Source organism: Podarcis vaucheri (assembly GCF_965113315.1).
Source record: "Podarcis vaucheri genome assembly, chromosome: 17".
NCBI lineage: Eukaryota > Metazoa > Chordata > Lepidosauria > Squamata > Lacertidae > Podarcis > Podarcis vaucheri.
Genome location: NC_138755.1, coordinates 2580795 through 2592995, shown reverse-complemented (window position 1 = coordinate 2592995; position 12201 = coordinate 2580795). Strand labels below are relative to the sequence as shown.

The 12201-nt window shown below is 43.1% G+C and overlaps 1 protein-coding gene across 11 annotated transcripts in view; it reads left to right on the top strand.

The window, feature by feature from the left end:
• Positions 1 to 12201, top strand: part of IQSEC2 (IQ motif and Sec7 domain ArfGEF 2) — a 163553-nt gene that overhangs the window by 123969 nt on the left and 27383 nt on the right. For all 11 annotated transcript variants that reach the window (XM_082205775.1, XM_082205778.1, XM_082205785.1 and 8 more), the window contains 2 exons: positions 9662 to 9956; positions 10571 to 10969. In XM_082205775.1, coding sequence (XP_082061901.1) covers positions 9662 to 9956; positions 10571 to 10969 — 694 coding nt within the window. The remainder of the gene's footprint in view (positions 1 to 9661; positions 9957 to 10570; positions 10970 to 12201) is intronic.

The following is a 12201-nucleotide window of genomic DNA, read 5'->3' as shown; positions in this document are numbered from 1 at the left end:
CTTTTAATTATATTTTTAAATAAATGAAAAATAAACCTAGTGTTCTACAAGAAATTCAAATAAAATATTGGAAATTGAGATTATATATGCAAAATAAATAAAAACTCTAGTGAGGAATTGTTTTGGCAAAGCCTCTGAGCGGTTTTAACCTAGCTCCGCTTTTGCCCCTCTTCAGCAGTTGTGCCTGACTTCAGAGGAGAGGAGGTTGTCTTTGTGGTCATTTCTTTTTCACTCTATTTGTCTGAGGCAGCTGTTTCACAGTTACAGAATGCAATCCAGGCACCCACTGACAATACACCTGTTGCAAGAAGATCTCCTTTTCCCAGCAGGCAAGCCACAATTCTGGGGAAATGCAATTTTATCTATCCCCAGCAAATGCACCTGTAGCGGGTGTAGAATGCAATGTGGAATTTGATTGTTTAAATGTCACCATGCATTTCTTATTACTTTGCTTAAAGACCCAATGTCCTATTGCATCATTTTGTTTCCCAACATCATTTTTAAAAGTCTTGAGAAGTTTGAATGTTTCCTGTTTTATAATTGATATCTCATGCAATATAACTAAAAAGGTGAACCCCACAAGGCTGCCTTGTAGCAGAGCATGGGTGTAGCCGGGGGGGGGGCAGGGGGCAGCTGCCCCCCTAGATCAAGTAAAGCAATAGAAATACTTAACTAACTGACCAATCACATCAGTTCTGCTCCCCTAGCAAAAGTCCCACCTCCTCCAACAAAAGTCCTTCCCCCTCCTCACAGAAATTCTGGCTGTGCCTGCAGCAGAGAGGCCCATATTTTGGTACACTTCTTCATTATCATGTTTTCAAATAGCAGCAAACATTCACTTGTCCCACTGATCAAAAGTATGCCCCCCCACCGAACCATACACTATTTGGGGTAAAGTTGGTTCTGGATTTAGGGTGGCAAATTAAAATAGGGGTTTTATTGCTGTCTGGAAAGGCTCTAAGAGAGACCATGTGATTTGGGAAGGGCAGCACTGGCAAGAGTTTATAAATTCCAGCATGGCACCCTATTAGCAGGTGTGACCGGAAGCTCAAGGAGGGGCAGCAAAGGGAGCCAAGATGCTGGGGGGCCCCCCTCCGCTGCATCCCTTAGCAATAGAACAAGGAAGTAGACCTGACAAATGGCATTCCATCTCATCTCCAAGGGGAATTGTCATGCCTGGAGCCCAGCCATATGGAATTTCAACTCTCAGCAAGATGCAGCCGCTTCCAGGGTGGGCAGCTGCAGCAGCTGATGTCTCTCAGCCCCATAACATTTGAAGACACGGAAGTAAAGGAACGTTCCGTTTCTGGTTGGGAACCTTTGCGGGACGGGGGGGGGGGGAGAGAAAAGGAAGCACATTTAAAGGACTGGAGAATGGAAATCCCTTTAGCTGGGATGCAGCCCGGAAATCTGGTAGAAAAGAGTGTGGCTTGAATATGTTGAAATGTGAAGGTGTATTGAGGCAGGATGTGCTGGATTCTGGTGCTAATGACAAGGAAGTGTCTTTTCTTTCTCCGGCTTTGACCCGGAGAAGACAGAAAAGGGCTCTGCTGAGATTTAAACTTGCAGCTGCCCAGCGTACCAGAGTTCCAAGCTTCTGTTTGTGAGCCCTTGCCTCTCCCGCTTTCTGTTCTGTTCCTTGGTCTCTGGCACAGTCCAAACTCACCATTGTTTGAGGGTCAGGATGGAGGCTGTGATGTTACATTGCCTGCTGGCGCCTTGTCCATTCTCTTTGGTTTCCACGATGGTATGTGTTTTTTAGCTTCTCTGTAGTATATTTTGCTCTGTACAGTACTCTTTTTGTTGGACAGTCACTATCATTCCTCTAGATTTCTTGGGAGTTTGTGGGGCTTTTTTTTAGTATGTGTGCGTTATTTTTACGAAACAAAGTAATATTGTTCATATTGCAAAACTTAAATCATTTTGTTTTTAAAAGCATTCTGTGTGTGTGTGTGTGTGTGTTTATCAAAATGATGCACAGTGGAACCTTAGTTCTCGAACTTAATCTATTCCGGAAGTCCGTTCGACTCCTGAAACATTTGAAAACCAAAGCACAGCTTCTGATTGGCTGCAAAAGCTTCCTGCACTCAAGCGAAACCTGCTGTTCCTTCTGGTTTTTGGGCATTCAGGAGCCGATTTGTTCATCAGCTAAGCCATTTGAGAACCATACAGGTACCACTGTATGTAGCACACCTACCACAGGAACACGTTTTCCCCCCCTTTTGAGCAACATTGGACTGCTAACCCACACTCTTGTGATTTTCTACAGTGTGCTACATGTTCATTGTCCTTTTTCCTCACAGTGGTCAATGAATCTTGTGCAACACTTTCTCTAACCCCCCCCCCCCAAGTCTGTTGTGTATCCAGGGAAGCTTTGCTTGATAATACTGGCACATCATGCTTATAATTATTTATTGCATATGATGCTTGCTGCTGAGCTTTCTGATAGCATACTGCATGCTTCACAGGGTTTTAACAATGACAGTTGTGCATATTTCCTGTGAATCTCTCTCTCTCTCTCCTCAATCCACACCTCATTCACCAGGGTTCAGTTAGTGAATGCAAAAGCTGGACTAAATTCATTCTCTGGTAATCTCTCCGTCTCTGCTTTTCTCCACCCCCCATCTGGCACGTATATTCTTTATGCTTTCTAGCCTCTCAAGACTTAAGAAGACCTCAGGGAGCAATTTGGCCTCTTCTTATGTATTTTCTCTCTCCCTCTCTCTGTGGAATCAGCTAACCCATTATTCTCATATGAGCTGGAGACCTGGCAGATATAATCATGCCTGTGTGTGGCAGAAAGCAGTTGTGGGTAAAAGGGGCGCTTGGTGAGTGTGTGTCAGCCCCTCAGGTCCCAGGGTAGTTATCATAGCGGCTGTGGGCTGCCCACCCTTTATGGCGAGGACTTAATGGGACCCCAACTGGACTGCTCCCTTTGATGCTGGGTGATGACTATCGAACAAAATAGTGGAAGGGCATTACAAGAAAACTGTCCTTTTACGGCCTTTCTCCTGAATATCTTTTAAGTCTGGAAATGGGAAGGGCCAGAAATATAATTAAAGAACTAATCTGGGACATAGAATTCCAAAATGATTGTAAACGATCTTCTAAAATCTATAAATCTCTACATGAACCTCATCCCACAAATTACTTAAGTGCAGTGGATAACCCTATACACCATTGGGGTTTTTCCAGAGCATTTTTTAATGTTCTCCCTTCAGTAATAATAATAATAATAATAATAATAATAATAATAATAATAATAATAAATTTATTTATACCCCGCCCATCTGGCTGGGCTTCCCCAGCCACTCTGGGCAGCTTCCAACAAGATATTAAAATACAGTAATGCATCAAACATTAAAAGCTTCCCTAAGTACTGCCCTCAGTACTACTTGAGGGCAGATATCAAGACATCCCAATTGAACAAACTTTATGGCCATGAAACTCTAATGAGATTGAATCCATTGCACACATTCTTCTATTATTATTTTTTAAAATGATATTTATTAAAGTTTCAGAAAAAGTTACAAAAAGAAGAAAAAGAAGAAAAAAGAAAGTACAAAATACAGAAAAATAAAAACAGTTAAATACAAATCAATCTTTCCATGTCTTGTCTTTCATTTACTTGTTTCCCTGACCTCCTCACACCTCCCTTTTTTGTATTCCGGTTCAGTTAGTTAATTCAGCAAATCCTTTCCCTCTTTGCTTTTATCTTAATCCTTTATCTTAATATATTATAACTTTAGATTCTCACCTGTTAACAATCCATTTTTACATACTCCTTTGTAACATTGCTGCTAAAACCACTTAACTTCATTCCGACATCATTCTAACATTCATTAATTTTGCAGTATTTCTGTAAATAGTCTTTAAATTTCTTCCAATCTTCTTCCACCGACTCTTCTCCCTGGTCTCGGATTCTGCCAGTCATTTCCGCCAATTCCATGTAGTCCATCACCTTCATCTGCCATTCTTCCAGGGTGGGTAGATCTTGTGTCTTCCAATACTTTGCAATAAGTATTCTTGCTGCTGTTGTGGCATACATAAAGAAAGTTCTATCCTTCTTTAGCACCGATTGGCCAACCATGCCCGGGAGAAAGGCCTCTGGTTTCTTCCGAAAGGTATATTTAAATACCTTTTTCATTTCATTATAGATCATCTCCCAGAAAGCCTTAATCCTTGGGCACGTCCACCAAAGGTGAAAGAATGTACCTTCAGTTTCTTTACATTTCCAACATTTATTATTGGGCAAGTGATAGATTTTTGCAAGCTTGACTGGTGTCATGTACCACCTGTATATCATTTTCATAATATTCTCTCTTAAGGCATTACATGCCGTGAACTTCATACCTGTGGTCCATAACCGTTCCCAGTCAGCCATCATAATGTTATGTCCAACATCTTGTGCCCATTTAATCATAGCAGATTTCACCGTTTCATCCTGAGTATTCCATTTCAACAGCAAGTTATACATCTTTGACAGAGTCTTAGTTTTGGGATCTAACAGTTCTGTTTCCAATTTTGATTTTTCCACCTAGAAACCAATTTTCTTATGCAAATTGTACGCCTCCATTATTTGATAATAATGAAGCCAATCTCGCACTTTGTTTTTTAGTTTTTCAAAGCTCTGCAATTTCAATTTGTCTCCCTCTTGTTCCAGAATTTCCCAATATTTTGGCCATTTGGCCTCCATATTGAGCTTTTTCTGAGCCTTCGCTTCCATCGGTGACAACCAGCTTGGGGTTTTGTTTTCAAGTAGATCCTTATATCTTGTCCAGACATTAAACAATGCTTTCCTAACAATGTGGTTTTTAAATGCTTTATGTGCTTTAACCTTATCATACCACAAATATGCATGCCACCCAAATACATTATTGAAACCTTCTAGATCCAAAATGTCTGTGTTTTCAAGAAGCAGCCATTCTCTCAGCCAGCAGAATGCGGCTGATTCATAATAAAGTTTAAGGTCTGGCAGGGCAAATCCACCTCTTTCTTTAGCATCTGTTAATATCTTAAATTTTATACGGGGCTTCTTGCCCTGCCAGACAAATCTAGAGATATCTCTCTGCCACTTCTTGAAACAGTCTATTTTGTCCAAAATTTGTAATGTTTGAAACAAAAACAACATTCTTGGCAATACATTCATTTTTATCGCAGCGATACGGCCTAGCAATGAAAGCTTCAAATTTGACCATATTTCTAAATCGTTTTTCACTTCCGACCAGCATTTTTCATAGTTATCTTTAAATAAATTCACATTCTTAGCTGTCATATTAACCCCCAGGTATTTCACTTTCTTAACCAGTGTTAAACCTGTCTCCTTCTGAAACCTCTCTCTCAATCACTGTTAGATTTTTCTCTAAAACCTTGGTTTTTTACTTACTCATCTTAAATCCTGTGACCTGACCAAATTCTTGAATCAGTTCCAATACTCTTTTAGTACTAGATTCTGGCTCCTGTAATGTCAATACTAAGTCATCTGCAAATGCTTTCAATTTGTACTGTTTGGCTCCGACTTGTATACCCTTAACCAATTGGTCCCTTCTAATCATATTTAAGAGGACCTCCAGGACCGATATAAAAAGCAATGGGGAAATTAGGCAACCTTGTCGTGTCCCTTTTTCTATCTTAAATTCTTCCGTCACCACATTGTTAACAATTAGTTTGGCCTTTTGTTCAGAATATATTGCACTTATACCATTTCCAAAACCTTGACCAACCCCCATCCCCTGTAGGTTCTTCTTCATAAAACTCCAGGAAATATTGTCAAAAGCTTTCTCTGCGTCCACAAATATCAAAACTGCCTTTGTATTAATGTTCACTTGTAATTTTTCTAAAATATTAATTATATTTCTCGTATTGTCAGACAAGTGTCTGCCCGGGAGAAAGCCTGCTTGATCTTTATGTATCTCTTCCATTAGTACTTTTTTAAATCTTTTAGCCAAAATATCTGCAAAATTTTTATAATCCACATTAAGCAGAGATATGGGGCGGTAATTCTTAAGCTGTGTCTTCTCAGACTCAGTTTTCAGTATAAGTGTAATGCAAGCTTCTTTCCATGACTCTGGTGCTTTTTTCCCTTCCAAAATTTCATTACAAACTTCCTTTAGTGGTTGTATTATCCAATTTTTCAAGGATCTATAGTATCTTGAAGTTAAACCGTCCGGCCCTGGAGATTTACCCAATTGCATATTCTGGATGTCACCTTCTACCTCCTGTTCAGTTATTTTATAATTCAGCATTAGCTTGTTTTCTTGAGAGATTTTTTGTAGTCCATTTATTTTCAAGAATCGATCTATATCAATTTCTTTCTGTGATCCTTGTGTATATAGTTGTTTAAAATACCTCTGGAAACAATTTCTAATCTCCACTGGGTTCTGTATATTCTTTCCTTCCACTTCCAAATTTATAGTAGTGTTGAGTTTTTGTCTTTTTTTCATTTGCCAGGCCAGCAATTTCCCACATTTATTAGCCGACTCAAATGTCTTTTGTCTCATCTGTTTAATTTTCCATTCTATTTCCTGATTCATCATTTTCATATATTGTACTTGATATAACTTTATTTCTCTCAAAATCTCTTGCGACTTTGGTTTTGCTCTCACGTTCTTCTATGCTGCCCATTGTACTGTGATACCTGAAGAGAGCTAATTTTACCATTATTAAGGAAATTACCTGGCTGCTCAGAGGAAACTCAAATACCTTCTTGTCGATAAATATCTGGATATCATTAGGCCTGTTGCGAAATTCTGTTTTATGGCAACGAGGACAAGACAGGCTGCGGTAGCAGTCATGACTGGCGAGTGAGTACTGATTTTAATCTATGGAATACAGATTTTAGCTGAAGGAGTGTTATTTTTAGTGTAAATAAGCTTATAGGGAATAGTTAATTATATCCACTTCTTCATGTGAGTGTGGTATATGATGCTGCTGCTGCTGTTGTTGTCAACTTTGCTGTCTGGTTTTTGACCTGGTTTTTAATAAAGATTGCTTGCTTGATTTCTGAGATATGCTCATCATCTTTCTTTGTGTGGGTATTGGTATAGCCATTGGTATAGCTGTTCCCAGAATCCTTTACTGTGTGCTGGAATTCTGGAGTAGGATTCCAGGGTTCCCGAACAGTGAAAAGTTTGAAATCATTGCCGTAGAGCACGACAGAGTTCTGCATTTGCCGAAGTTAAGAGGCATTCCGCCTTCTTTCTTACTCACAGAAGAGGATGCCACATCTAAGATACTGCAACATGTTCCTGCATCTTCTAAGAACAAAGTATGCTTCTTGCATCTTCTCTGTGTTGGAGAGGTCTACATAACCTGTGAGCCATTGCCTTATATGGCAGCGCACCAGAGACTCAAACAACTTGTTGTTTGCCTGCTGGGACTGCAGAAGCAGGGAGTTGATAAGAACCTCACAAGTCACTGTTTGTGGCTGATGGGCTGTGCTCAGTTTGGTGGTTCGTGAGTTTTAGAATTGAGTAAGTGTGCTTTTTATTAGATCAGGTATGGCTTCTTAAACGGGATGTCTATGTGTGTGCTTTACCACCCAAGTCTTTGTTAATTAAAAATGAAGATGCAATGTTAGAGCAGGAGCAGTTTCACCAGGCGGATGTCTGCTTCTAAAACAGAATATGTGTGTAAGCTCTGCAATGTAAAACAAACAACCCAACTAAAGTCCTTTTTAAAGGAATGGAAGGATTTAAAAAGTAGTAGTACTCAAAGTACTATTTTTTTTTAAAAAAAGTACTCAAAGCATTTGTATTTGTTTTCTCATTGTGGCTATATAGATATACTGTGTGAATGTGTGTGTGTGTGTGTGTACTCTCTGCAGGTGGCCTTATCAAAATCACTATTTGATGGGAGATCCAAATTGAGCTAGGCACCCTTGCTGTGCTCACCCTTCCCTGGCCTTGCCTACCATTTGTATATTAGAGGTACCATTAGCGCTTGGCCCGTCACATGTGGAGCTTCACACTGGTGGATCTGCTTTGTGCCATCCAGAAATGGCACACTCAAGGCAGTCTGTGCTGCATGGAACAGGCACATGCAGGTGTCTATGGAAATCCCAGCTCCTTCATCCAAATAGCAGGCAAGGCAGCACATTGGAACATTTGCCTATAGCTAAGATTATATTGTGAGCTGATGGGTCCATGAGCTTCCCCAGAACTAGAGTTAGCAACCCATCTTGATTATTGCAACGCAACACAGGTAACAATGCTATTTTAAACATTTATTAGAATGTGATTGTACAAATGTCATTATGGGCACCTAGTGGGTAGTGCCTATGATTAAGTTCCTGCAGAAGGTCAGTGTCAGGAGAATTCAGAATGGGAACTCACCCATCCCATAAAAGTTTATATATCAGACTCCCAACATTTAAGAAGACTGCTTGGGAGCCAAATGGCCAACTTCTGCTTCTCAGAACAAAAACAGATGCAACATGGGAGATCAGACATTGCATCACCTGACTATTCCCCCCCCCCTTTTAGGTCAGAAGCAGCCTGGGGTAGCAGAGGGGCTCTAGCTTTGATTGGATCTGTGATGCTGCGGGTGTTTAACCCTTTCCCCTTCTGTTGCTTCCTGGATCTAAATCACCCTGAAGCTGCTGTTAGCCCCACTAGGAAAAGAATATAGGCCTGGTGCCCCAGCAGAGATAATAGCAGCTTCGTGGTGCATGTTTTCTGTCAATCAGGGAAATTACATGACTGTGTGGCTGGCAGGCAAAGGTTCATCCCTTTCACCACCAGCACTTCTACAGTGGTGATAATATTGGCAGCTGATTGAATTGGCTAGTTTAGGATAATGGGACAAAAGAACCACAGATGGGGTGCAGTGACTATGGTGTGTTTCCCCCCAATCTTTGTCAGTGGAGCTGCCAAGTCTTGACCTTGGTGTGTCAAGCCCCCCCCTGTCCCCCCCCGCCCCCCGCAGCTCAGGGATGAGCCTTTGTTGGCTCCTGGAGCTGCCGGCTCTCTCTCTCTCAGTGAAACTGCTGTGCAGAGCTACTGTTCAGATTTTAAATCGCAATCAGAGGGGAGTAAATGCATTTTAAAATCCAACTTGGTGGTTTTGATAAGAGACCAGATCGGCCAACAGCATTTAAATAATGCCATTTTAAAAAAGGATCTGAGGCAAAATAGGAAAGGAACTATATTACACGATTCCATGGCATAGTTCCCTTTCTGCTTCCTCTGCTCCCTTTTTAAATGGGCAGCTAGCTGCCAGCCAGGACTCCTACTGCCACCTTCCCTCTCTCTCTCTCTCTCTCTGACAGTGCTGGGGCTGCAGGCTGGCACCACAGAGGTCGCCATTTCAGAGGAGGGTCAGGGCCAGCCAGATAAATGTGGCTGCCTGAGGCAAAAGACAAGGCGGCATCCCTGCCCTGCCTGCCCTCCAACAACCACTGCATATAAAGAAAACCAGACTAGCAATTGCATCTGACTTGGATGCTGCCAGTGGGGCAGCGTTCTCCCCTGCACCTGGAGGCAGCAAGCGAGCTTAGGTGGCTCAGCATTTGCCGTCTGAGCAGATGCCTCACTCTGCCTCCTGGTAAGGTCGGCCTTGGATATAGGAAGAAAGCAAGGCATCCAGAGGCCTGGATGAAACTTACCTAGGCCCTTCTCTTCTTCCCCAGTGTTTGTTGAATCTCTCTTCCTTTTTTCTTCAGCGTGGAAGGAGACCCGCCTGGAAGTGAGGCAGGCACTATTATAGTGGACAGCCTGGGCAGTCAGCCTCCATATCGTTGTACCCCTGAGGTGACCAAGATTGAGCACTACGATTTGGCACCCTCTTCATCGTCCTCCTCTGTCTGTCACACTCCATCACCAGGCATTCCATGGGCTCAGCGTGCTCGGCTGCAGCCAGCCAGTGTGGCGCTGAGAAAGCAGGAAGAGGAAGAGAGCAAGCGTTCCAAGGCACTGTCAGACAGCTATGAGCTCTCGACAGACCTCCAGGACAAAAAGGTAATGGGTGTCTTCAGCGTGCACATTTTATAAGGCCAGGAACCCCATCTATAGCAAGAAGCCCAAGGCAATCTAATGTGTGCCACTTGTCTCCATGATTAGGGCCAGATGATTTCAGAAATGAGAGCCAGAGGCCTACTGAGGCCAACTAGACCAGCTTCTACTGCCATTCTCACTTGGCACAGGGCAGTCAGGAAAGTTGAGGCCATTGCAAGCCTTTGCTCTTCTCGTAGGCCTCCAGGTGTTGCTGGAATATATCGCCCATTATCCCTGGCCATTGGCATGCTGGCTGGGGCCAGCTGGATTTGGAGTCCAGCAATATCTGGAGGGCCACAGGTTCCCCATCCCTAGACAAGAGATGGCCCGGTAGTCTGACTCAGCAGGAGGCTGATTCATATGTTCCAGGGGATGAAAGTGAAAGTGCTGTCCTTTGCTGTGGCATCTTGCCCATGGTCCGCTAGAATCCTGCCCCCTCCTTTGCTGATGAGGTCTCTCCCAAGCTGCCCATCTCTCTTTTCCATAGAACTCGTTGTTTAATCCAAATTATTTCCCCCACTCCCTTGCCTAAATCCCTCCCCTCACCACCACCACTCTTCCTCTGTTGCCTACTGCAGGTGGAGATGCTGGAGCGGAAGTATGGGGGCTATTTCCTGAGCCGACGAGCAGCTCGCACCATCCAAACAGCCTTTCGCCAGTATCGCATGAACAAGAAGTTTGAGCGTCTGCGAAGCTCGGCGTCTGAGAGCCGCATGTCCCGGCGCATTATCCTCTCCAACATGCGAATGCAGTACTCCTTTGAGGAGTTTGACAAGGCCCAGACTGCCCCTTACTTTGAAGGCAAGCCAGCCTCACTGGATGAGGGGACCATGGCCGGTGCTCGACCTCATCTGCTGGACCGTGGCCTACCCTATGGTGGCTCCTGTCGGGCTGGCTTGGATGGCAGCTCCCTGCATTCCTCTTCTGGAGGCTTTTGCAATGACATCACTGAGCTAGAGGACTCCTTCTCCAAGCAGGTAGGCTATGCCAAACTGTACGCCACCCTTGCCTTTTCCTTTGCCCAGCGAAGACCTTTCAACAACCCCTTTGGCTGTTCTCTTGGTTCCTTTGCTTAGTCATGACCTCAAGCTCCCCCCTCCCTGCCCCATGGACTTGCTTCAGCCCTTCACAAATCCCCTCTGTTGCCCTACCACCATTGTGAATTCAGCTCCCCGGGATCCAATAATAGCAAGTTTTAAACAAATCTGGTGGCTTCCATTTACGTGAAAGGTGATTCTAACTAAACATCAGGGAAAACTTTCTGTTTGTCAGTGAGACAGGCTCCCTTGGAAGGTGGTGAGTTCTCCTTCACTGGAGGTTTTTGTGCAGAGGTGGCCACTGATGCTTTAGTTCAGTTTCCTGCATTGCAGGGGCTGGACTAGATGGCCCTTGGGGTCCCTTCCAACTCTACAATTCCACACGCACTGAGTGCCAGCGCTGGGGGTACCTGGTTTTTATCAGGGCATAACCAAAGCTCTTCTCAGATTTCATTGAAAGGAAAAAGAGAGATACAAGGAAAGACATGCAGGTGGTATAGCCACTGGACTTCAACTGTTGGATCGGGACCCACTAATGTGTCGTGGCCTGATCTAACGTTGGTCACAACTACCACCCTGCAGAGATTAAGAAATGGGTCCCCAAATGCATGTTTGGGGTAAAAGAGGATTCTGGGTGTGTAAGGAGTGAAGCTGCTCTGAACTTCTTGGGTTCTCTTGGATTGTAACTCTGAAAACAGGCTTTGGTCGCTTGCTAGTTTGGGTTAATTTTATTAGGAAGTCTGCTATCCTGCTTTTGACTCCAAAAAGGTATCCTAAGAAAAACCCCCAATGCAAAATCGGTAGAGGATGCAACTAATATTTAAACGCTTACATTTTGTGTGCTGGTGCTTTCTTTCTGCTGTAATACTGTTGCTTCCCAATGTTTTCTGCAATATCCTTCATTTTTTTTAAGATCTGATTTGCGGTGTGGTGTTGGTATTGGAGGATGATTTAACCATTTGCCTGTTCACTATGGAACAGAACTATTAAGGATGTTCAGGTCTATTTGCCTTCGATTAAAACTCTCCTCCTTGCACTTTTTGCATCTCAGTACAGCTGGGGGAATTAGTGAAGAATTTCCTCTTAGTTAGTTAGCTTCTGTTCCCTGAAAAAGGGAAGGGACTTTAATTATTGGTTTCTTTTCATATTGTTTTTCTTTTATACATTATAGT